This window comes from Crinia signifera, chromosome 8 (genome assembly GCF_055691185.1).
Source record: "Crinia signifera chromosome 8, ASM5569118v1, whole genome shotgun sequence".
NCBI lineage: Eukaryota > Metazoa > Chordata > Amphibia > Anura > Myobatrachidae > Crinia > Crinia signifera.
The window spans coordinates 18,261,337-18,287,906 of record NC_139224.1 but is presented as its reverse complement, the minus strand read 5'-3'; the positions used below and the strand labels follow the sequence as shown (position 1 = coordinate 18,287,906).

The following is a 26,570-nucleotide window of genomic DNA, read 5'->3' as shown; positions in this document are numbered from 1 at the left end:
GCTGTATAATAATAATGCAATGACAGCACAGGCTGCTCCCGCTGTATAATATAACAATAGTAATGCCATGACACAAATTATTATACAGGGGAAGCAGCCTGTGGTGCCATTGCATTATTATTATACAGAGGGAGCAGCCTGTGGTGTCATGGCATTACTTTTATATTATACAGGGGGAGCAGCCTGTGGTGTCATGGCATTATTATTATACAGGGGGAGCAGCCTGTGGTGTCATGGCATAATTTTGTATTCATGTATTTTATCCCTCAGGCTCCTTTACTGCTGCTGCTGCTGCGGCTCCAGTAATTTCAATACCTGGCGCCGCGGCCTGTCCTGCTGCGGCCCCCCGACTCGGCCTGCCTTCCTTCCTCTCTGCAGACGCGTGGGTGGGAGGCGTCATCGTCATGACGTCCCCACCCAGCGTCTGCCACTGCCTCGATAAGAGGGAACAGGCTGCCGGACCCTCCTCCACGTAGCTGCGGAGTCCGGCGGCCATGTTCCTGTAGCCGCAGACATCTTAAAAGACCACAAGAACATGGCCGCTGGCAGTGCAAATAAACCTCTCAAAAAAGATCTTAAAAAAAAGAGAATAAAAGGTGAAGGCTGGCGGCGGCTGCGCGGGCCACATGACGAGGTCTGTCGGGCTGGATTTGGCCCGCGGGCCTTGTGTTTGACACCCGTGCCTTAGAAGGAAAAATGTTTTCACGGTCAGGGCAACCAAACTATGGAACTCTCTTCCTGGTGAGGTGGTGTCGGCAGATGGTGAGGTGGTGTCGGCAGATGGAGAAATGGTGTCGGCAGACACATTAAATATGTTTAAAATAAGGTTGGACAAACATTTATTGGTTAAAAACATCCAGGTTTACAGTTAAGAATAAAAATCTGTCTTTAAAATAAAATATCAGTATACAATAAATAAAATAAGGGTTAAGCTTATAAACAAAGGTTGAACTAGATGGACGCAAGTCTTTTTTTCAGCCTTAACTACTATGTAACTATGTAATTTCATTATTGCAACATTTGTTTTACAGGTGGAACTACAGGAAACATTGTTCCTTTTAATGACCCACATGCTGGTACTTGTGGTTCTCCAATTACCAGCAAGTGGGGGAGGCTTGTTGGGACCTGTAGTTCCACAGGTAAAACACAATATTAATTCTTACTTTTGCACTAATTGCTATTAACTTGGCATCCACCGCACAAGGGTGCCGGGAGTTGCCTGAGGCTTCAACCCTGGCCCTTGGGGGGCCTAGAGGGTGTGGATCCCTTTATTGTGGGGTCCCCACTCACCCAGGGACCACAGCTAGGGCTAACTCGTTGGCGGTTAAAGCCATGGACTCATATAAAAGTGACCCCCGGTTGTGGCAATAGTTTACGGACTAGTGGTGTCCTCTGCTGGTTTCAAAAATACAGGGCACCTCTACTGTCCTTCATTGTTTCCCTGTACTTTTGGAACCAGGACCAGTCCAAGAACCCAGGATTGGTTATACTTAGGAGGGGGGACCCCACGCAGGTTTTTTTTATTTTTGACTCTTCTGTATTCTTTCTTTTACATACAGAAGCATCATACCGATCTGACTTCATGTTTGGCCGTCTCTGGCTGCCGGTAATCTTGGCAACCAAACACAAATGACTTTACCATTGGAAAATACGAATCCAGAGAACACGACAGCTTAGTAAATTACCGGATATTTTCTCCTAAAACAGACACGTTCACGTTCGGAACCAGTCGAAGTACTTAAAAAACTAAAGAAACATTGAAAAGCTTATATTAGCTATATATATATTTAACACTACATAACACTGAGCAATAATATGTTACAGGATGAAGCTTCTCAGGTGACCGTAATCATCCTCTAGATCCAGAACCTTTTCCAGCATCAGCTCCTCATCCAGCGCTGCCTCAGCTGCACCTCCTACTGGTGGAGTATCGTCCAATGTCAGGGGCGAAACTTCCTCTGGGCTAGAGATGTCCCCATCCCAAATGTCACTGTCCCACTCCAGGGTCCTCCAGATCTCCTGCAGCACCGGGGAGCTGGTGTTATCTAAATATCACAAAAGGTTTAACTGTTTGGTGATCGGTCCTACCATACAACCTATACCCAGCATCGAGCCCAGTGTCCCCTACTGAGCAAATAAGAAATCAGCACAGTTCTTAGTAACCAATGGGGAAACGTAACTCCTGCAGCTAGTGGTGCCCCAGGCCTCCTGGAGACGCCACCTTAACCATGAATATAGAACTGGGGGAACCTATGCGTTCTTCACTAAGACCACAGAGATTATATCCTGACCCAAGTGATGCATTAAGTGTACATCTGACAGAAGCATGCCCGTTATCACAAATACTAATATACTAGGTGATTTATCGCACCCTACGCTCGCTCTTCACACCGGCGTAAGGGGCTGCACCTCCTTAACCTGTGAACATGGGGGGGGGGGGGTAGGGTGCTATGTAGGGGGTGAGTAGGTGCTTGGGGGTGGTGGGGTGCAGGGGAGATGCTGGCGGGAGGGGGTGGGGGCAGAGATGCTGCGGGGAGATGGGTGGAGGGGGGGTGCGGTGCTGGTGGAGATTCTGCCAGGGGGGCGCGGTGGTGGTAATTATAATTGTACTGGGGACGGGTTGGGGTGGATGCTGGCATTAAATTAAAGGAAGTGCGGACATGGATACGCATGGGAGGGGTGGGGGATATGGTGTGGGGGGAGATGCTGTAGGGAGATGGGGTGTTCGTGCAGGCCGAGATGCTGGCAAGAGATATAGGAAGGTGTTGCAGGCCGAGATGAGGGCAGGAGGGGAGGTGGGGGTGTGGGAGAAGATGCTGCAGGGAGTGGGGGTGGCAGTGCATGCAAAGATGCTTACGGCAGTGCAGAAGGAGATGGTGGTGGGAGAGGGGGGTGTTGCGGGTGGAGAAGTTGGGGGGTTTGTGTGCGGAGATGTGCGTGGGGAGATGCTGGTGGGAGAGGGGGGGTGTTGCGGGTAGAGATGCTGCCACCTGTGGGAGGGGTGGAGATGCTGATAAGGGGATGCACCTAGTATAATTATACGTGCGTGTGGAGTTGGGGGGGGGGGGGTAAGGGGTGCGCATCGAGATGCTGCCAGGCTCGGGCGGGAAGTTGAGCGTGGGTGCAGATGCTGGGGCAGGAGGTTGCGGACGTAGATGCTGGCTGGTGGTGGTGGTGGTGGGGGGGGGTTTGTGCACGTGGATAGGGGGGGGGATGGTGGGGATGGAGAAGAATCCGGGAGGGGGTGAGGGTGGAGATGCAGGTGGCGTGGGTGTAGATGGTTGTGGTGTGGGTGAGGGTGTAGAAGCTGGCAGGCCAGAGGGGGGTGCGCCTGGAGTGGCTGACGCTGGCTGGTGGGTGCGGGCGGAGGGGGGTGCATAGAGACGCAGCCGGGCAGGGGCGGGTGGAGATGCGGGCTGGAGTTGGGAAATGGAGATGCTGGGGAAGGGCGGGTGGTGATGTTGCTTGGCGGGAGGGGATGACGGTGGGGGATGAGGGGTTTATTAGCGGGTAGCGCCCAAACTGCTGGGCAGGTGTGCGCATGGAGATGGGTGGGGGGCTGGGGAGTGCAGGCGGCCAGAGATGCTGTGGGGGTGGTGGTTGTTGCGGGTGATGATGATGGCATGGAGGGTGGGTGGAGCGCATTGAGATGCTGGGGGTGGGGTGGCTGCGGATGGAGATGCCAGGGGGTGCGGGTTCACTTGTGGCTATGGGGGATATGCGGCTTGTACACACAACTCTTGGGGGGGCGGGGTTGAGTGTGTAACCCCGCCAAGCGTTACACACACAGTGATTGACACATCAGGCTAATCTCTTATATGTTTAGCCAGATGTGTCAATTATGTGTGTGTATAACGCTGGGCGGGGTGTAACTCCGGCCAGCGTCACACACACACATGATTGGCACATTTGGCTAAATATATAAGAGATTATATTTGAAGTTCACAAAGAGACCATTCAGTAGGATTTATTCTACAGCAAGAAAAAGCCAGAGAAGTTTACGCAGCACCAAGTACACCCACTGGCATCACCTGTACTTACCCTGGCACCCTCACCTGGATCCGCCATTATGGCAAGGAAGCATGGCCTCTTGATGTTAATCCATATCCCCTGATACATTCTATTCTGGGGGGTGTGACTGTGTGCCGCATCCCTGCCATAGTGTGGATGACCCACACACCATAACACCATCTGACGCTAACACAGCGGAGCAGCTCTGGTATTCTGGTGTAACCCCATAGCATGGCATCACCCCGTGCGGCCCACCCCCCTAATGACACTGCTGACTACACCCCCATTATTCTCCCTTTTTCTTCCCTCTTCTGCAGAGGGTATTATGACCCATATATTGGCAGCAGTTATTGTATACACCCTCATTAGTGCACATGGGGACCTTGGTGACATATATGAGTTTCTCACCAATGAAAGCTCTAAGGTCCCTGGTGACATCCTGCGGACTCAGATCTCTTGATAGATCCTCAGGATGCAGTAACTGTAGCTCCTCACTGTAGGGAGAGGAGAGGAACAATGTCACACTGTGATTGGTCTGTACAGATATTTCACCATTGGTGGCAGCTCTCAAACTAACGGACCAATTACCATGAGGATAGAATAGCCGATTCAGTGTAACCCTGACATAATTATATTACAGTTCCGTTATAAAGTACTATCCTCCATTGCAGAAAGCAGAAGCCTCACCCACAATTGCTGAGCATGCAGTGATTTAAGCTGCAGTTAAATCATTGGCCCAACCCTGTGTATGTATTAACCAATCCGCAAACAGCAAGTGTGTCAGATTACTCTGCCGAAGTCACATAGTGACTGTATGTATGACAGCGCGTAACCCATATATAGCGCCAGGCAGAGAGAAAGTAGGAGGGAATTTGCCACCATGCCGGACCACCACCCAGTGCCTTGGATTGTCTGAAGCTGCTCTGGTGGTACCTAGAAGAAGAGCTAGATGTGGTTGCGGCCCACCAGCTACACATGATGGTCCTACAGGGCCTCCTTGGTTATTGGGGTCCTGTGGCAGGTGGTATTGTGGCTAGTGGAAGGGCTGCCACTAGATTTAGATTTGATTCTTCCAGAGGCACATGGCCTACATATCAGAGATGCACCAAAGCTTCTAGTAGGTGGGCCAGACCTCATGAACATGGCTGCCGCTCAGCTTCTGCCTAGAAATGAGGTCTGTCTCAGCTTCCTTCTAGATATGGGTCTCAGCGGGTAACTGGTACAGTAGCTTCATCCTGGCCCAAGCAGAGGGTTATACCTGCTGAAGGGAACATGACAGACACTGTGCTCCCATGTGTAGTCCTCAGATGGTCCCATGTACTCACAGTCAGCACCCACAGGACCCCAAAATATGGACATTAGTTTATTACTTATTGGAGATTTTGTGAGTCACCCGGACTTGGGTCCCAGCCACACTGCCATCTAAATGACGTTATAAGAGAAATGTTTTAAAAGTTTTAGTCTTGGAGTTAACGCTTTAAGTCTTCTATATAATAAGTTGAAGAGTCTGTGTGCGTGTGTGTGTGCGTGTCCGTCGCATTGCGGACACACCGTGGCACTCAGAGACACCAAATTTGGCACCGGCGGCTGGGGTGGGGAGGGGGGGAGGCGCCCCCCCATTAACGGCGGGGGTGGGGAGGCCAGCGGGGAGGGGGGGCGCCCCCCCATTAACGGCGGGGGGGCGCCCCAAACCAATCTACGCCACTGAGAACACACACACAGGGCCGTTTCTAGACAATTTAGCTCCCAGGGCAAAGGAATGAAAATGCGCGCCCCCCCCCCCCCAAAAAAAAGTGAACATGTCATAGAAAAAATTGCGCGCGCCGCAGGCGCGCGCGGCAAAATAGGGGGCGTGGTTTATTTTTAAAGGGGGTGTGGCTTAATATAAGGGCGTGGTCTAGCAGGAAAATAATTACCTTACATCTCACCTTTGCAACCTGCAGGTCCAGATATTGGTTACCGCAGGAATTGTCATTGTACTGTGATGTCACTGTGTGAAGGCCACACAGTGACATAAAAATATAAAGGCCCACACAGTGACCTAGTACGCCTCACAGATCAAGGCCAAACAAAGACAGGCTACTTGAATCATTATACACTATTTATCCGTGATTCCAATTACACATGACGCCGCACACCGTGATGACAATTACACATGACGCCGCACACCGTGATGACAATTACACATGACGCCGCACACCGTGATGACAATTACACATGACGCCGCACACCGTGATGACAATTACACATGACGCCGCACACCGTGATGACAATTACACATTACGCCGCACACTGTGATGACAATTACACATTACGCCGCACACTGTGATGACAATTACACATTACGCCGCACACTGTGATGACAATTACACATTACGCCGCACACTGTGATGACAATTACACATTACGCCGCACACCGTGATGACAATTACACATTATGATGCCCGTTACACCCCACACTGTGATGGCAATTACACAATACTCTCCACACCGTAATGCCTATTACACATTATGCCCCACACGCCGCTGCCGCACAACTCATGCCGTTTACTAATATGCCCCCACAGAGGCATATATGCCCCCACAGTGCCACACATATGCCCCCACAGTGCCACACATATGCCCATACAGTGCCAGATACGCCCCCACAGTGCCACATATATATGCCCCCAGTGCCAAATATGCCCCTAGTGCCACAGATATGTCCCCAATGCCACACATATGCCCCCGCAGTGACACACATATGCCCACCACAGTGTCACACATATATGCCGCCACAGTGCCACACATATGCCCATACAGTGCCACATATATATGCCCCCACAGTGCCAGATGTGCCAGATATGCCCCCACAGTGCCACACATATGCCCATACAGTGCCACATATATATGCCCCCACAGTGCCAAATATGCCCATAGTGCCACAGATGTGTCCCCAGTGCCACACATATGCCCCCACAGTGCCACATATATGCCCCCACAGTGCCACATATATATGCCCCCACAGTGCCAAATATTCCCATTGTGCCACGGATGTGTCCCCAGTGCCACACATATGCCCCCACAGTGACACATATATGCCCCCACAGTGCCAGCAGCACAACTTACTGTTTCTCTGGGTCTCCCCCTCCAGTCCCCCGCTGGTGCTGTTGGTGCTGCTGCTTTCACTGTGTCCCTGAGCCGTCAGCCATTCATATCTCGCGGGCTGGCTCCTGATTGGCTGCCAGCCCGCGAGCTCCTATGATTGGCTGACAGCCTAATGACACAGTGAGCGAGGGGAAGGAGAGCGTCGCGCGATGCGCTCCCCTCCCCTCGGAAATCACTCACCCGGCTGTACCTGCTCAGTCTGTCCGTTTCGGAGTAGCGGACAGGGAGAGGGGGAGGGAGGGGGCGGAGGCAGCGACGGCGGAGGCGGCGACGGGCGGGCGTCAATGGGGTGAGCTCAGCTGCCGGCCGGGCGCCCCGGCTGTTTAAAAGAGGTGGACAAGCCGTGCGGCGCCCCGGGCTGCTGCACGGCTTGTCCGCCTGTAGAAACGGCCCTGCACACACACTTATACATTGCCAGGATATGCACAGCACACTACACACACATATATACGTAGCGCACCTCACAAACTTACACATTCGGCAGATATACACACAACACAACACACACACACACATAACACACAACTCACAGTACAACACACACCAACATTCACTACAACACACACCCAAAAACAGTACAATACACAGAACACACACTTAAACATTGCACACATACAAACACATAACATACCTCTAACAGCACAAGACACACCCACATTCACCACACACACCCAAAAAAACAGTGCAACACACACAAAACACACATTTAAACTTTGCACAGATACACAAAGACACAACACACACATACTGTATATACATAGCACACCTCACACACTTACGCATTGGACAGATCCATACAATATAACACACAAAACCACATACATTACAACACACACAAAAACAGTACAACACACACAAACACACAGAACACATAAAAAATAATTTGCCGTTTATTTAACAGTCTGTACCGGCAAATAAAAACTGTACCTAATGTACCATTTCTACTTTGTTTCCCAATATCCGTCTCTCCAGTCCTCCAGTTGCACTGAGAAATCTTTGTCCTGGCCAATGCACCCATTGATCAATACAAAGTGGGTACACTGCACTCACCCTGTTAGTCAGTTGGATATCAGGCACTGCTCTGCCTTAAGGGTTTCCCAGACTCTTTTGGTTCATAGATAATGTTTGGTCGATGGGCATGAGCGCTGCATGCATTTGTTTGAATGTTATGAGTGTAAGAAGTTGAAGAATAAGACTGAGATGAAGATTTGTCACGTTATAGTGTACAATTTACTCAATAAATCGTGAAAAAAATATGTGTACATAGAAGTACAATCAAGAAATGAAAGTAGGATTAAAAAAATAAATTCTGATTCAAACTGATAATTGTTTGGATGGCGGTGGGTTGCGAAACAAATCTATAGGTGGAGGGGGTATGGATATTGTGGGCATAATTGTTGTTTGGTACACCTACAGGGGGTACCCAGATGACGAGAAATTTTCACTACAGTGTCACCGTAGGGGGATTTCCAATTGGGGTTCAGGTGGTCTTTTAGGGACCCCTTTACAATCCCGTTGGTCTCTTCTCCTGGTGCCTACGGTCTCCCTCAGTGATTGACTATCATTAAGGGAGACCGTAAGCTCAAGGAGAAGAGACCTACAGGATTGTAAAGGGTCCCTAAAAGACCACCTGGACCCCAATTGGGAATCCCCCTATGGTGACAATGTGACCGTGACACTGTAGTGAAAATCCCATCAATTGAGGGCCCCATGTAGGTGTAACAAACACCAATTATGCCCACAATATCCATACTCCCACCTATAGATTTGTTTCACAACCCACCCCATCCAAACAATTATCAGTTTGAATCAGAACATATTTTTTAATCCTACTTTCATTTCTTGATTGTACTTCTATGTACACTTACATTTTTTTCACGATTTATTGAGTAAATTGTACACTTTGTAACATGGCAATTCTTTTTCTCAGTCTTATTCTTCAACTTCTTACACTCAAACCTTATCAATGCACCCATTGATGATTGTGATGGCTGGATCAGTGGATTGGCTCGGCGGGTGTAGGGAAGAATTTGGCCCATTGCACCCATTCCACCCATTCCCAGTGGGGCATTACAGTGGTGCGGGTAGCGTGCGTTGCGTCATGACATCATGTGGCCAGGCCCGTGGACCTGCTCCCACACTCAGAGGCTGCCCCACTGTTTGGTAGAGATGCCCGGTGCATGTGCTTTACAGATCCCCAGACCTCAGGGACTGCTGCAGGTTCGGTGAGGGGAGTGGCAGTGGCAGGGAGCAGTGAATTTTTAATTAATTATGGCGGGGTAAGTAACGCCCACCCCGGTCCCTTCGCACTCAGCGCCTGTAATTACACACCCTAGAAACTGTACAATTTGAAAGTATAGAAATGGAGGTGTGGCCACGTCCCTTTCTGATTTTGTACCGATTTCTGACCCTCAGATGTTGGAGGATATGTCATACAGTAGGTGCTAAATCTCAGGAGTGGATGTGGAATTCATCAACACATACAGGTTATCAACTCAGGAGCGTTGTGTTTCAAACAACAACACCACACCTGATTTCATTGCCGTCATTGAGTATCAATGCAAACACATTCTAACATTATGGTGGAATCTATAACAAATTACAATCTTAGGTCTTTGGCACAGCATACTGTAAGATGACATTTTTCAGCAATTTTGGAAAAAAAGAAACCCCAAGGGTTTCCCGGGCAACGCCGGGCGGGTCAGCTAGTGTATAATAAGCGTCCCTTCTATCTAGCGCCATTCCCAGGCGATGAGGATTGCGGCTGGACAGATGACGAGTGCTGCTTTTTTGCACCTTCCGGCAGATTTAGCGCAGTGCGTTATGTACGCCTGCATGTAACTGTTACCAAGCCTACAGCAAAGCTATGTCATATCCCAGGACTACAGACATGTGGCTGACATGCAACGAGGAACGTGTACTTAGCAAGAAGACACGTATAAGTGTCCTAACCATAGATGTCCCCCTTAACAGCAACTTCATATTGTGCTATCTTCTACCTGTGCTGCTCCGGAGATGGAGCATTGCGGATCTGCAAGACGATCTCGATACGGGTCAATGGCTTTTGGATGCTTGGGCGCTGGTTAGCAAGGTGGCCCTCTGTAGGGTTCAGTCTCATGCTCTCCAGAGGCTGGTGCAGAATGGTGGGACTGCCAGGGGGGCTGTATTGGTGCTCTGGAGGCTGTTGCAGGATGGTGGCACTGCCAGGGGGGCTGTATTGGTGCTCTGGAGGCTGGTGCAAGATAGTGGCACTGCCAGGAGGGGGGCTGTATTGGTGTTCTGGAGGCTGGTGCAGGATGGTGGCACTGCCAGGAGGGGGGCTGTATTGGTGCTCTGGAGGCTGGTGCAAGATAGTGGCACTGACAGAGGGGCTGTATTGGTGCTCCAGAGGCTGGTGGAGGATGGTGGCACTGCCAGGAGGGGGGCTGTATTGGTACTCCCGAGGCTGGTGCAGGATGGTGGCACTACCAGGAGGGGGGCTGTATTGTTGCTCCTGAGGCTGGTGCAGGATGCTGGCACTGCCAGGAGGGGGGCTGTATTGGTGCTCCTGAGGCTGGTGCAGGATGGTGGCACTGCCAGGAGGGGGGCTGTATTGGTACTCCCGAGGCTGGTGCAGGATGGTGGCACTGCCAGGAGGGGGGCTGCATTGGTGCTCCTGAGGCTGGTGCAGGATGGTGGCACTGCCAGGAGGGGGGCTGTATTGGTGCTCCTGAGGCTGGTGCAGGATGGTGGCACTGCCAGGAGGGGGGCTGCATTGGTGCTCTGGATGCTGGTGAAGGACAGTGGGACTGCCAGGGGGGCTGTATTGGCACTCTACTGAACCTGATCCCTCTAACATATGGGGCAGGGAAGGCTGGTAGATCCGCAGGGAACAGACAGAGCACAGATAACCCTCCAGGGCTTTATCAATAGAGTCCAATAGATCCACCCTGCATTTCATCAGCTTCTCAGACATGGCACCTAAAGGAGAATAATATGATACTATACATCAGACAGAATAAGGCATTGGCCAAACTATATATAGGGTATAAAGTGTAACTATCACCTATGGTAACTATATAGGGTATAAATATAATGTTAGTATAACCTATAGTAAATATATATATATATAGAGAGAGAGAGAGATACACTTATAGTAACTATATACAGGGTATATAGTGTTATCACCTATAGTGACTATATATAGGGTATATTGTGTTACACCGATGTTAGTAAGTATCACCTATAGTAACTATATATAGGGTATATAGTGCTATTATAACTTATATTGACCATATATAGGGTATATAGTGTAACTATCACCTATGGTAAATATATAGGGTATAAATATAATGTCAGTATAACCTATAGTAAATATATAGGCAAAGAAGCAGACAGCGGCACTCTGGGAATTTTCAAAAACGTATATTAGTGCAAAAATAGCATACCAACGTTTCGGGGCATAAGGTACCCCTTTGTCAAGGTGAACAGTGCAGTAACGTTACTGCACTGTTCACCTTGACAAAGGGGTACCTTATGCCCCGAAACGTTGGTATGCTATTTTTGCACTAATATACGTTTTTGAAAATTCCCAGAGTGCCGCTGTCTGCTTCTTTGCCTACTCCTGCACAACTGTTCCAGAAGGCACCTGGGTCCCTGACCAGCTGGAGGAGTGCCAGGTCAACACACACCTTGCTATATATATATATATATATATATATATATATATATATATATATATATATATATATATAGAGAGAGAGAGAGAGAGAGAGAGAGAGAGAGAGAGAGAGAGAGAGAGAGAGAGAGAGAGAGAGAGAGAGAGAGAGAGAGAGAGAGAGAGAGAGAGAGAGAGAGAGAGAGAGAGAGAGACACTTATAGTAACTATATACAGGGTATATAGTGTTATCACCTATAGTGAATAAATAAATAGGGTATATAATGCAAGTATCGCCTATAGTAACTATATATAGGGTATATTGTGTTACACCGATGTTAGTAAGTATCACCTATAGTAACTACATATAGGGTATATAGTGCTATTATCACCTATATTGACTATATATAGGGTATATAGGGTGAAAGTGAGAGATTGTCTCGATAAAGGGCCACCAGCCCGAAACGTTGACCCACACAGTTCTGTGTACATTGTTTATTTTTACTTGATACTGCCGCCGTGCAGTTATACAAATCTTGCGAGTGCCCTCTGTATAGTATACATAGTGTTACACCTAGAGTAACTATATATACTGTAGGGTATATAGTGTTATCACCTATAGTAACTCTAACTCTATATAGGGTATGTAGTGTTATTATAACCTATAATAACTAAATATAGAGTATATCGTTTTATCATCTATTGTAACTATACTGTATATAGGATATATATAGTGTTACACCTATTGTAACTATATATATATATATACATACACACACACACACACACACACACACATATATATATATATATATATAGTGATATAATAACCTATAGTAACTATATATAGGATATATAGTGGTATTCTCACCAATAGTGACTACATATAGGGTATGTAGTGTTATTATCACCTATAATAAGTATATATAGGTAGTGTATATATATATATATATATATATATATAGTGTTACAAATATAGTAACTATATTTAGGGTATATAGTCTTATTATCACCTATAGTAACTACATATAGGGTATATAGTGTTATTATCACCAATGGTAGCTGTAACCGGCTGCCATGATATGAGACAGAGTTAATATTGCAGCAGTTCCAGCCAATATGGAGAACATGAGTAAGCCCCTTGTGAAAGTATGCGTATCCATGGCAATACTTGGAGCCAATCAGAGCAGCAGACATATTGGATGTCGCTGTGCAGCTAAGAAACAATTATATACAACAGAAAAGCTACATTAAGTGAAAGTGTTTCCTACAAACAGCGCATTTTGCAGTAGGATTGGGCAGTGATAGCACCAGCCACTTTGTGTAGGCCGCCATTTTGCAGTATGATTGGGCAGTGATAGCATCTGGACACTTTGTGTAGGCCGCCATTTTGCAGTTAGATTGGGCAGTGATAGCACCAGGCAGGGCCAGACTGGCCATCTGATACTTCTGGCAAATGCCAGAAGGGCCGATGGCCTTGTGGGCCGATTTTGTGGACTGAGCGGACTGAGGACACTCACTGGCCTGCAGGGAAGTCCTTACAGCTGGCCACTGCGAGTTTGTGGGTAGCGGTGGCCGAGCTGCACTTCCTGCAGCTGTCACATCACAGAGCAGCAAGCAGGACACTGACACAGGCTCCCCGTGCATGCAGAATCTGCACCTCCAACTCCAACTAGGTCTGCCTGCAGTGAGCAGTGCTGCCTCCGTCCTCCTCCCCACCACATTGGCGGGTGAGTGCTCTGGGGGAGTGGGGGCCGTATTTACTACTGGAGGGAGTGGGGCCTGGGTGCTGTATTTACTATTGGGGGGAGTGAGGGCTGGCTGTTTTTATTACTGAGGGGATTAGGGGTTGTGTTTACTACTGGGGGAGTGGGCGCTGTATTTACTACTGGGTGAGTGGGTGCTGTATTTACTACTGGAGGGAGTGGGCGCTGTATTTACTATGGGGGGGGGGGAGTGGGCGCTGTATTTACTACTGGAGGGAGTGGGCGCTGTATTTACTACTGGAGGGAGTGGGCGCTGTATTTACTATTGGGGGGGGGGGGGAGTGGGCGCTGTATTTACTATTGGGGGAGTGGGGGCTGGCTGTATTTATTACTGAGGGGAGGGGTTTAGAAATTGTAATAAGAGGACAGGGGGCTGTTAATATTAATATTACTGGAGGGGCTGTTATGTGGGCAATGTTTAAGGTGCACTACTTGGGGACATTACTGGGGGCATAATATGGGCATTACTTGTGTGTCATAATATGTAATGGGCAATACAGTGTGCGGCAATGTGTAATGGGAATAACGATGTGTTCCATAATGTGTAATGGGCATAACGACATGTTCCATAATGTGTAATGCCACCTTTTGGTGATGCCACACCTCCTTTCCATGAGGCCATGCCCCTGCTTCGCCGCACAAGGGTCCCACCTACTACAGGTGTGCTCAAAATGCCAGGGCTGATTTCTGGTCCCAGTCCGGCCCTGGCACCAGGACACTTTGTGCAGGCCGCCATTTTGCTGTAGGATTGGGCAGTGATTGCACCAAGACACTACGTGCAGGCCGCCATCTTGCTGTAGGATTGAGAAGAGATAGCACCAGGACACTTTATGCAGGCTGCCATTTTGCTGTAGGATCGGGCAGTGATAGCCCTAGGACACTTCATACAGGTCGCCATTTTGCAGTAGGATTGAGCAGTGAAAGCACCAGGACACGTGGTGCAGGCCGCCATTTTGCTGTAGGATCGGGCAGTGATAGCACCAAGACACTACGTGCAGGTCGCCATTTTGCTGTAGGATTGGGCAGTGATAGCACCAAGACACTACGTGCAGGTCGCCATTTTGCTGTAGGATTGAGCAGAGATAGCACCAGGACACTTCATGCAGGCCGCCATTTTGCAGTAGGATTGGGCAGTGATAGCATCAGGACACGATGTGCAGGCCACCATTTTGCAGTAGGATTGGGCAGTGATAGCACCAGGACACGATGTGCAGGCCACCATTTTGCAGTAGGATTGGGCAGTGATTGCACCAAGACACGTTGTGCAGGCCGCCATTTTGCTGTAGGATCGGGCAGTGATAGCACCAGGACACGATGTGCAGGCCGCCATTTTGCTGTAGGATTGAGCAGAGATAGCACCAGGACACTTCATGCAGGCCGCCATTTTGCTGTAGGATCGAGCAGAGATAGCACCAGGACACTTCATGCAGGCCGCCATTTTTCTGTAGGATCGGGCAGTGATAGCACCAAGACACTACGTGCAGGTCGCCATCTTGCTGTAGGATTGAGAAGAGATAGCACCAGGACACTTCATGCAGGCCGCCATTTTGCTGTAGGATCGGGCAGGGATAGCACCAAGACACTACAAGCAGGCCGCCATCTTGCTGTAGGATTGAGAAGAGATAGCACCAGGACACTTCATGCAGGCTGCCATTTTGCTCTAGGATTGGGCAGTGATAGCCCTAGGACACTTCATACAGGTCGCCATTTTGCAGTAGGATTGGGCAGCGATAGCACCAGGACACTTCATGCAGGCCGCCATTTTGCTGTAGGATCGGGCAGTGATAGCACCAAGACACTACGTGCAGGCCGCCATCTTGCTGTAGGATTGAGAAGAGATAGCACCAGGACACTTCATGCAGGCCACCATTTTGCCGTAGGATTGGGCAGTGATAGCACCAGGACACGATGTGCAGGCCGCCATTTTGCAGTAGGATTGGGCAGTGATAGCACCAAGACACGATGTGCAGGCCACCATTTTGCAGTAGGATTGGGCAGTGATAGCACCAGAAACAAAGCATTCTGTCCCTCCTGGAGAGGGTCATGTTGGGCGGTATGGAGATAGCACCAGGACACTACATGCAGGTCACCATTTTGCTGTAGGATTGGGCAGTGATAGCACCAGGACACTTTGTGCAGGCCGCCATTTTGCTGTATAGCACCAGGACACTACGTGCAGGTCACCATTTTGCAGTAGGATTGAGTAGTGATAGCACCAGGACACGTTGTGCAGGTCGCCATTTTGCAGTAGGATTGAGTAGTGATAGCACCAGGACACGTTGTGCAGGTCGCCATTTTGCAGTAGGATTGAGTAGTGATAGCACCAGGACACTATGTGCAGGCCGCCAGTTTGCAGTAGGATTGGGTAATGATAGCACCAGGGCACTATATGCAGGCTGCCATTTTGCTGTTGGATTGGGCAGTGATACCACCAGAACACTACGTGCAGGCCACCATTTTTCAGTAGGATTGGGCAGTGATAGCACCAGGACGCTTCGTGCAGGCTGCCATTTTGCTATAGGATTGGGCAGTGATAGCACCAGGACGCTTCGTGCAGGCCGCCATTTTGCTGTATAGCTCCAGGACACAACGTGCAGGTCGCCATTTTGCAGTAGGATTGGGCAGCGATAGCACCAGGACACTTCATGCAGGCCGCCATTTTGCTGTAGGATCGGGCAGTGATAGCACCAAGACACTACGTGCAGGTCGCCATCTTGCTGTAGAATTGAGAAGAGATAGCACCAGGACACTTCATGCAGGCCACCATTTTGCCGTAGGATTGGGCAGTGATAGCACCAGGACACGATGTGCAGGCCGCCATTTTGCAGTAGGATTGGGCAGTGATAGCACCAGGACACTTCATGCAGGCCGCCATTTTGCTGTAGGATCGGGCAGGGATAGCACCAAGACACTACAAGCAGGCCGCCATCTTGCTGTAGGATTGAGAAGAGATAGCACCAGGACACTTCATGCAGGCTGCCATTTTGCTCTAGGATTGGGCAGTGATAGCCCTAGGACACTTCATACAGGTCGCCATTTTGCAGTAGGATTGAGCAGTGAAAGCACCAGGACACTATGTGCAGGCCGCTATTTTGCTGTAGGATTGGGCAGTGATAGCACCAGGACACTATGTGCAGGTCGCCATTTTGCTGTAGGATTGAGAAGAGATAGCACCAGGACACAACGTGCAGGTCGCCATTTTGCAGTAGGATTGGGCAGCGATAGCACCAGGACACTTCATGCAGGCCACCATTTTGCCGTAGGATTGGGCAGTGATAGCACCAGGACACGATGTGCAGGCCGCCATTTTGCAGTAGGATTGGGCAGTGATAGCACCAGGACACTACATGCAGGTCACCATTTTGCTGTAGGATTGGGCAGTGATAGCACCAGGACACTTCGTGCAGGCCGCCATTTTGCTGTATAGCACCAGGACACTACGTGCAGGTCACCATTTTGCAGTAGGATTGAGTAGTGATAGCACCAGGACACTATGTGCAGGCCGCCAGTTTGCAGTAGGATTGGGTAATGATAGCACCAGGGCACTATATGCAGGCTGCCATTTTGCTGTTGGATTGGGCAGTGATACCACCAGAACACTACGTGCAGGCCACCATTTTTCAGTAGGATTGGGCAGTGATAGCACCAGGACGCTTCGTGAAGGCTGCCATTTTGCTATAGGATTGGGCAGTGATAGCACCAGGACGCTTCGTGCAGGCCGCCATTTTGCTGTATAGCTCCAGGACACTACGTGCAGGCCACCATTTTGCTGTAGGATTGGGCAGTGATAGCACCAGGACACTACGTGCAGGCCGCCATTTTGCATGCTGTGGGATTTTTTCAATGAGATAGGAGTTCTTTTGAAGATTGGATATTGCTACGGACAACCAATCAGATTTTAGCAACATCACATCTTCAATAGAACTGCCATTTTAGTAAATAATCCACTGTGCAGAGCCAGATTAAGGGGGGGGGGGGTGTTAGTACCACAGGACCACCTCCCTGAACGAGCCCTCCTCCAACAGCAGCACAGCGGATCCGTGGCACTGCTCCCCTGTGACAGCCATCATAGCAGATCCCCCTTGATCTGGATCTGCACTAGAGATTAGACCTGGGATCCTAACAACAATTGTGAGGAAATTATTTGAGGGAATTTTAAGGGATGGTATCCGGAATTATTTAGAGAGGGTGGCCGGAGAGCCCGGCACACAGGGTTAAATGGCGGCTGCAGCACTGAAGGGGTTACCTCTCCGTACTTTGCCATTATTCAGAACAAGGGCACTTGACATGTTTTATACTGTATGAGCAGCACTGAGCTGGGACAGGACCCCTGCTGCAGTGTGAGATGAAGCCAGATGCTGGGCACAAAGTATATGTATTTATGAAATATATGTTTAGCACTGAGCTAGGACTGCACCCTATATTGTGTATATTGTATTGAATATTGAGGAATGCATTCTACACTTACAGTGCACTTTGTACCTTTCTGGAGGAAGGAATTTAGCAAATCATGGTGATGAAGAAATTAGATGCTAAATAGCTGTCAGAAGGTCTGTGAGTGGCCAATACACAGCAGGGAGTAGGCTCTGCGTTTGAAGCCCTGTGTAAAAGGTGTTGATACGGAAACTTGTATATGTCATGTGTCAACAAATCCATGCTTTCCTGTCCAATTAGTAAATATTCTAAGGAAATTGGAGTGAACCCTTTAACATGTAATCTGGATCTATTTATGACAGGGAAATGTTCCAATTGATATGTGAATGTAAATGTCCCAGGCATGTACACCTCCTGCCCAATGCTGAGTGGGTGGGGAGAACAGGGTGGAATTACCCCCTGTGGTGATGTGTGTTGTATTTTGGATAAAAATGCACCAAGTCTGCCTGGTTTTTGTACATCTCTACCTGATCTGAATGCTGTAACATTATCTGTATACTGTACCTCTTTCAGATCTATTGGCAATAAACCATCCTTTGCCCAAGACGACTGCTTCATCTTGCGACCAACAGAATTATTGCAATAGTTCCGTTCTTCGGCTGTTCTGGGCATAGCATCCAGCGTCTCCGCTCTGCCTGCTACCGAAGCAGAGGTCTGGAATCCCCTATTGGGCAGGTCCCGTGAGACCAGGAACCGCTATCTGTGGACCCGAAGGGCGTAGCCAGAACTTAAGGGCAGGCGTCCGGTCACAGAGGGGCATTGTATAATCAGTAGAAACCAGTATGGGTTTGTAAAACTCGTTCTTGCCAAACCAAATCCGTTATTACGAGGAGGTCAGCGAGAACCTGGATGCGGGGTATGCTGTAGACGTGATCTACCTGGACTTGGTGCCACATGAGAGGTCGGTCAACAAAATTGAGAATTTGGATCTTGGGGTAAAAATTTGTAGCTGGGTCAGAAACTGGCTGCTAGATAGAGAACAGGAAGTGGTGGTAAATGGGGCATTTTCAGGTTGGATACCTGTCCTAAGGGGCATACCACAGGGATCGGTGCTAGGGTCATTTCTATTAAACATATTCATTCATGATGTAGAATACTAAGCATAGTATCCATCTATGCGGATGACAGAACTGTGCAGGGTGATTAGAACGGACAAGGAGGTCTCCACACTACAGAGGGATTTACATAAACTACAGAAGTGGATGGAAAAATGGAAAATCAGCTTCAATGAGGTTATGCATCTTGGGGGACAAAACTAGTGAGCTACTCACAATCTGAATGGGGGGGGGGGGGATAAGGGTAAATCAAAACTGAAAAAATAACTATTCTGAAAACAACCTGGGGGCAGTGGTCAGTGTCATGGTGCCGCCAACAGGATACTAAGCGTGTATAAGAAGGGGCATGGACACTAGGGATGGCAATGTAATTATACCACAGTACAAGACACTGGTGAGACCTCATCTAGAAAGGTGCAGTGGTTATGGTGGAGAGAAGTGTAGGGATGGAGAAATGCAGGGGTAGGGACGGAGAGGTGGGGTGGAGAAGTGAGAGGGGGACAGAGGATGACAGGGAGGTGTGATAATAGAGCCTTGCAACAGTCATAAGGGACAGAGAAATGGAGCGGTGATAGAGGGGTGGAGGGAGAGGTGCTGGGGGGGGAGAGGTGTAGAGATGATGGGGTGACCTCTTCTCTAACAGTAGTACTTTCACTTCCTGGGGACAGGAGGAGGAGCCCAGGGGCAGAAGGGTCAGTACTCAGGCAGATTCAGGCCCATGTGGTTATTGGGAACACGCATGGTTCATAGTGCACAAGGTCTCCCTGCAATGAACTGATGCCAGAAAGCCCTTTCTGCGCCCAATATTGCCTAGTGCAGGCATGGCCAAGCTATGACCCTCCAGCTGTATGGTGACTAGAATTACTAGCTGGGTGAGCGATGGTGAGTGCACCCCTGGCACAGGAAGTTGTACATAGGTTACATAGTAGGTGAGGCTGAATCTAGTTCAACCTATGTTTAGAATAGTTTATCCCTTGTTGTATAGTATATTCTGATATTTTAAAGACATATTATGTTACTTATTTGTACCCATGGATGTTTTTAACCAATAAATGTTTATCCAACCTTATTTTAAACGTATTTATTGTCGGCCGTCACTACTTCTCCAGGAAGAGTTCCAAAGTTTGACTGCTCTGACTGTAAAGAAATTTGGTACTTATGTATTAGCAGGGCGCCCGGCTAGGCTACGCTGACAATGTACCTTGGGCTACGTTGTCAGCTAATATGTGCACTTACTTAGGGCAGGCGGCGGGGCCTGACCGGCGGATGTACTTAAGGCAGGCGGCCGGGCTTGACCGGCTTTGTCGGCAGGATGAAGGGCAGGCGGGAGGGCTTGACCGGCGGGTGTACTTAAGGCAGGCGGCCGGGCTTGACCGGCGTTGTCGGCAGGATGAAGGGCAGGCGGCGGGGCTTGAGCAGTGGCTGGGCGGAGATACATACATACGCGTCCCCTCGCAGAGCTCGCCACGCTTCGGGCTCGCCACACTTTTTAAAATTAACTCCACGCCCATGTGGACACTGGGGTTATGACGTGGATAGAGGGGATATGAACCATTATGTATTAGCACAGCTCCAACTACGTACATTACGTAGTTTGCACAAGTTACGTAGTTTGCGTAGCCAGCATAGTGGTGTATAGGTATTCTCAATACACCACTACACAAACTACGTAATGGGCGCCCTGCTAATACATAAGTACAATCATTTTTTTCTTGTAGATGAACAAAATCTTTTTTCTTCTAATCGAAACTCGTGCCCTCGCGTCCTAGATTCCTTTCTAGCAGAAAAAAGGGTGTTTGACGGTTCCTTATATTGGCCCCTAATATATTTATACATGTTGAGCATGTCCCCCCTTAAACGTCTCTTCTCTAGTAGAAATTGTCCCAGGTTGCTTAATCTTTCCTCGTAGCTTAAAGTCTCCATTCCCCTAATGGCTTTGTTGCTCTTCTTTGGATTTTTTCTAATTCTATGATGTCATTTTTATAGTGCGGGGCCCAGAACTGTACTCCGTATTCGAGGTGCGGTCTAACCAATGATTTGTACAGTGGCCTAATTACTTTTGAGTCCCTAGTTTCCATGCCCCTTTTAATACATGCGAGAATTTTGTTGCCCCTTTTTTGTTGCTATATTACATTGAGCACTACACTTCAGTTTGTTGTCAATTTGGACTCTTAGATCCTTTTCGAGTACTGAATTATGTCTGGAAAACTGGTTATGGCTCCCGAGGTGCATGACCTTGCATTTGATCACATTGAACCTCATCTTCCACTTTTTTGCCCACTCACCTAGATTGTCAAGATCGTTTTGAAGCGTGGTGACATCTTCTGATGATTTAATACCTCTGCTCAGTTTTGTATCGTCTGCAAAGATGGATACATTGCTGAGTAACCCCATCCCAATATCGTTAATAAAAATATTAAATGTAGGCTGGTGCACAGTGAGTGGCTGTATTGTGCCTGCAGAACCTTCACATCACATCCAGTAGTAGAATGTCTGTTACATACACAAAACCCCACTACAGGGTGCCCGGGCAGACAGAGCCTTCTGCTGGTGCTGCCCTATCCCAGTGCAAGCATCGTGACACAGGACAAGAGGGGGACACACAGTTCTGCTTTTTGTCTCCTCTCCAGGGTTTGTTCTCTGCAGCCTCCTGTACTGGAGAAGGTGGTGCATGTCGTCTACCCAGCACCAGCTGAGTCACCGCAAGGCACTGCTGGGGCTTTCCTGCATTGCAACACTGTTGTCACAATGCCAAGGAGGATATTCACAGTACAGGGGACAATTCCTTATACACCTTAACACACCCACACCGTCAGCATCCTGCACAGTCCTGTAATGCCGGCACACACATCTCTTCCTGACACCTTAAACTGTCCAGCAATGGCCTACATTGCCGACACACTGCACAATTATCTATTCCACATACACACTACACCGTCAGCATCCTGCACAGTCCTGTAATGCCGACACACTGCCCACATATCTCTTCCTGACACCTACACTGTCTAGCAATGGCCTACATTGCCGACACACTGCACAAGTATCTATTCCACATACACACTGCACCCTCAGACTCCTGCAGTCCTGTAATGCTGACACACTGCACATGTATCTATTCCTTACACCTGCACTGTCCAGCAATGGCCTACATTGCAAACACACTGCACAAGTATCTATTCCACATACACCAGGACACACTGCACCGTCAGCATCCTGAACAGTCCTGTAATGCCGACACACACTGCACACGCATCTATTCCTTAAACCTGGCCACACTGCACTGTCCAGCAAAGGCCTATAATGCCGACATACTGCACACGTATCTATTCCTCATACACCCGGATACACTGCACCGTCAGAATCCTGCACAGTCCTGTAATGCTGACACACTGCACCGTCAGGGTCCTGCACTCCTGTGACTGCTCTACAATATTGTAACAAGACAATGCTGTGCAGAACACAGGACAGCCAGCCATGTCACAACAAGCACCAGCCTGCATCTGGCCGTGGTACAGAACAGGGAGCAGCCGGAATGACTGTACACTCACCCGGCCTGCCACACAAAGGGAGTGGCAGAACACAGACTCGCCCCATTTGGCACACTCAGATGGAGCCAGCAACTACTCGCTTCCATCGAGGCCTAGGCGAGGAGTAACAGTAAATAGGCTCTCGGCCAGCAGAGCCCAAATGGGGAGTAACAGGATCTAGTCTAAGCCAGTGCGGCCTAGGCGCGAGTGCAGAGAGCCTGCCAGGGGCTTCTTTGCGCTCGCCATGCTGTCTGAGTCCAGGCAGTTGGGATCCCGACATCAGGCTAATGACTGTCAGGATTCCGACTGTTGGAACCCCATACCACACGCCTCGGGCCAGCGCAGCCTAGGAGCGGAGTAACAGTAACTAGGCTAAAAGGCTCTCGACCAGTGTGGCCTAGGCACAGAGTAACAGTAACAAGGCTCTCGACCAGTGCGGCCTAGACGGGTAGTAACAGTAACAAGGCTCGGTTAGCAGGGCCCAGACAGGGAGTAAGGGTAACTAGGCTCAGCCAGTGCCGTCTAGGCAGGTAGTAACAGTAACTAGGCTCGGCCAGCATGGTCTAGGCAGGGAGTAACAGTAACTAGGCTCTCGGGCAGCATGGCCCAGGTGGAGAGTAACAGTAACTAGGCTTTTGGCCAGCGTGGCCCAGGTGGGGAGTAATTGTAACTAGTCTCTCAGCCAGCGCGGCCTAGGCGGGGAGTAATTGTTAAGCCCTGTACACACACATTGATTTGCTTTTGATTCAATGTTAGATTAAATTTTCTATTAGATCTGGAATTAGATCTTTCCATTCAATTTGGCATTAGATCTGTACTTTTGCATTCGATATACATTCATGGTACATTGTACACATTCGATTTACTAGATCAAATTCGATATTTCCTTGGCTGCACAGTAGATTTTTCTGTTAGATTTTGTGAAAACAGGAGCGCGCATCGAATCGAATGTAGATCAAAAGTGACACAAAAACCATTCGATTTAGTTTAGGATTCGATTTTGCTTCTATAAGCAAAATTGAATTGAAAATCGGGAAAAATCAATGCATGTGTACAGGGCTTAACTAGGCCAACACGGCCTAGGCGGGAAGTAACAGTAACTAGGCACGGCCAGCACGGCACAGGTGGGGAGTAACAGTATCTAGGCTCAGCCAGTGCTGTCTAGACTGGGAGCAACAGTAACTGTCTCTCAGCCAGTGCGGAAGAGGCAGGGAGTAACAGTAACCAGGCTCTCGGCCAGCGCGGCCTAGGTGGGAAGTAACAGTAACTAGGCACGGCCAGTGCGGCACAGGTGGTGGGGGGTAACCGTATCTAGGCTCGGCCAGTGCTGTCTAGGCTGGGAGTAACAGTAACTAGGCTCGGCCAGTGCTGTCTAGGCTGGGAGTAACAGTAACTAGGCTCTCGGCCAGTGTGGAAGAGGCATTGAGTAACAGCATCTAGGCTCGGCCAGTGCTGGCTAGGCTGGGAGTAACAGTAACTATGCTCTCGGCCTGTGTGGAAGAGGCAGGGAGTAATTGTAACTAGGCTTGGCCAGTGCGACACAGGCAGGGAGTAACAGTAACCAGGCTCTCGGCCAGCGCGGCCTAGGTGGGAAGTAACAGTAACTAGGCACGGCCAGTGCGGCACAGGTGGTGGGGGTAACAGTATCTAGGCTCGGCCAGTGCTGTCTAGGCTGGGAGTAACAGTAACTAGGATCTCGGCCAGTGTGGAAGAGGCAGGGAGTAACAGTATCTAGGCTCGGCCAGTGCTGTCTAGGCTGGGAGTAACAGTAACTAGGCTCTCGGCCAGCGTGGAAGAGGCAGGGAGTAATTGTAACTAGGCTTGGCCAGTGCGACACAGGCGGGGAGTAACAGTAACTAGGCTCTTGCCTGATGCTGTGCTGCAAGTGACAACAGTAACACCAATACAGCACACAATCATGCACTTATTACACAAGCATAGAAGCCCGCCCCATCAGTGTGTACAACGCTGGGGGTATGAAATGGTTGACCTAAAGGCGGTCGACAATCACTAGGTCGACATGGGACAAGGTCATTAGGTCGACCATGGTTTTTTTTTTTTTACCCGAAAGGGAACACAGTCGACATGGACACAGGTTAAAGTACACAGCATGGCTCGCTACGCTCGGCACACTTATTCTCCCACCACACCCTAGTGGATGGTAGGGCATGAAATACCACCTGTCGGCACACATCAGCTCAAAAAACTGTGAAAAACCCCATGTCGACCTAATGACTGTCGACCGACCGACCGTATCCCCAGCGCTGGTATTCCTGTAATACAACACAACGTGGACGCGGTTACCAGCCAGCTCTCTTACAAACACCATGGGCAGCCTATGTGCATCCGGCCAATTCTTTAGAAACCAGTATCATCAGCAAGGTCACAGTGCATGGACTGGCGCACACATGCGAGTGATATAATTTACACCGTCTGTGAGTGAGAACAGCACACGCTACAGACACATTCTCTGACATTACTGCACGTATGAACTTTCAGTATGACTTTTAATTAACCCTTTTTCTCCCAGTTGTCCACAGCACATTCTGCTTCATGTTTCATTACTGCTCCCTTGTGGCAGAGCAGCGGTAGTGATCACACCGAGCATTCAGGAGTGCGGACGGCTGCATTACACCCGGCATCCTCTACATTGTACAGTGCTGGAGTCTGGGTAATACAAAGAGCAATAAATAAGACCCACCCAAAGTAGAGGAGGAAAGAAGACCCTGATTCCTACAGGGATGCAGCATAGTGGACTATTTACTGCCTCGTGCGCTCCAAATAGGATGCACCCAGTGGGCGGGCGGAGGGAGCCCAGGCAGTCCCCAGGGAGCTGACGGAGGGATCCCAGGCAGCCGATGGAGGGATCCCAGGCAGCCCCCAGGGAACTGCTGGTGGTGGAATCCCAGGGAGCCGGCGGAGAGATCTCAGGGAGCCAGCGGAGGGATCCCAAGCAGCCCCCAGAAATCGGTGGTGAAATCCCAAGGACCGGCGGAGGGATCCCAGGCAGCCCCCATGGAGCTGGTGATGGAATCCCAGGCAGCCGGCGGAGGGATCCCAGGCAGCCCCCATGGAGCCGGTGATGGAATCCCAGGCAGCCCCCATGGAGCCGGTGGTGGAATCTCAGGCAGCCGGCGGAGGGATCCCAGGCAGCCCCCATGGAGCCGGCGGAGGGATCCCAGGCAGCCCCCAAGGAGCCGGTGGTGGAATCTCAGGGAGCCGGCGGAGGAATCCCAGGCAGCCCCCAAGGAGCCGGCGAACACTTCTGACTAAGTGCTACAAGTACTTGTATTAAAAATAGACTTTTGAAAGGCTGCTGGTGTTCATCATTTCTTCAGATTAAACATGGAGAAAAGAATATTTGGAGCCAGGGATAATGAAATACTCCGTGTTGAGCATAAACAGAGTGTAGCAAACTATATATTAGCAATAGCTCTATAACTGGACAGTTCCCTATGGGTGGTGTATGATCTGTAATGAGGCCTCAGTAGTTTCCGCTGTATGTGGTTATGTACATGGCAGAAAGACGGCATTAGTTGGTGTCCATTAAGTCCGAGTCTTTCTGTCTGACCTGTTCCCCATGATCCTCCTCTGCTGGGGGAGAGCTGAGCGACGCAGCGGGTGATGGGGCGACAGATTTACCACTGTCCTGCCGCTGGTAGAAGAGGACGTAAGCTGCCTTTGTCTGGAAGAGGAGACAGAAGTTACTTATAGGGGTGCAGAGCCAGCATTACCATAACATTACTCTAACATGAACCCGCCCAGCCCTGTACCAAGGGTAATGAGGCCACCAATGATACACCACAACCAGCACCAAGTGGCCTGAGAATGAGGTATCCACTCACCCTGTAGGACTGGTGTCTACTGGAAAGGAGGAGGTCACAGAGACCCACCTCACACAGAGACCCTCCTCAAACAGCTGCTAGGGCTCCTCCCAGGGCAGAATGTGTTATGGCCTACCAGTGACATCACCAGAGCAGGGGAATTATGGGGC

The 26,570-nt window shown here is 49.5% G+C and overlaps 2 protein-coding genes across 2 annotated transcripts in view; both read right to left on the bottom strand.

The window, feature by feature from the left end:
- Positions 1-866: 866 nt before the first annotated feature.
- Positions 867-13,429, bottom strand: C8H3orf62 (chromosome 8 C3orf62 homolog). The gene is made up of 4 exons (XM_083157982.1): positions 13,315-13,429; positions 10,158-11,118; positions 4,420-4,505; positions 867-2,045 (listed from the first exon to the last, which is right to left on the bottom strand). Exons 2-4 carry the CDS (start codon positions 11,111-11,113, stop codon positions 1,819-1,821), a joined length of 1,269 nt encoding a protein of 422 aa, XP_083014108.1. The 5' UTR covers positions 11,114-11,118; positions 13,315-13,429; the 3' UTR covers positions 867-1,818.
- Positions 13,430-25,950: 12,521 nt separating this feature from the next.
- The window catches only part of USP4 (ubiquitin specific peptidase 4), a 30,618-nt gene continuing 29,998 nt past the window's right edge, over positions 25,951-26,570 (bottom strand). The window contains exon 22 of the mRNA XM_083155871.1: positions 25,951-26,261. Within this exon, the coding sequence (XP_083011997.1) occupies positions 26,109-26,261 (153 nt within the window). The 3' untranslated portion in view covers positions 25,951-26,108. The remainder of the gene's footprint in view (positions 26,262-26,570) is intronic.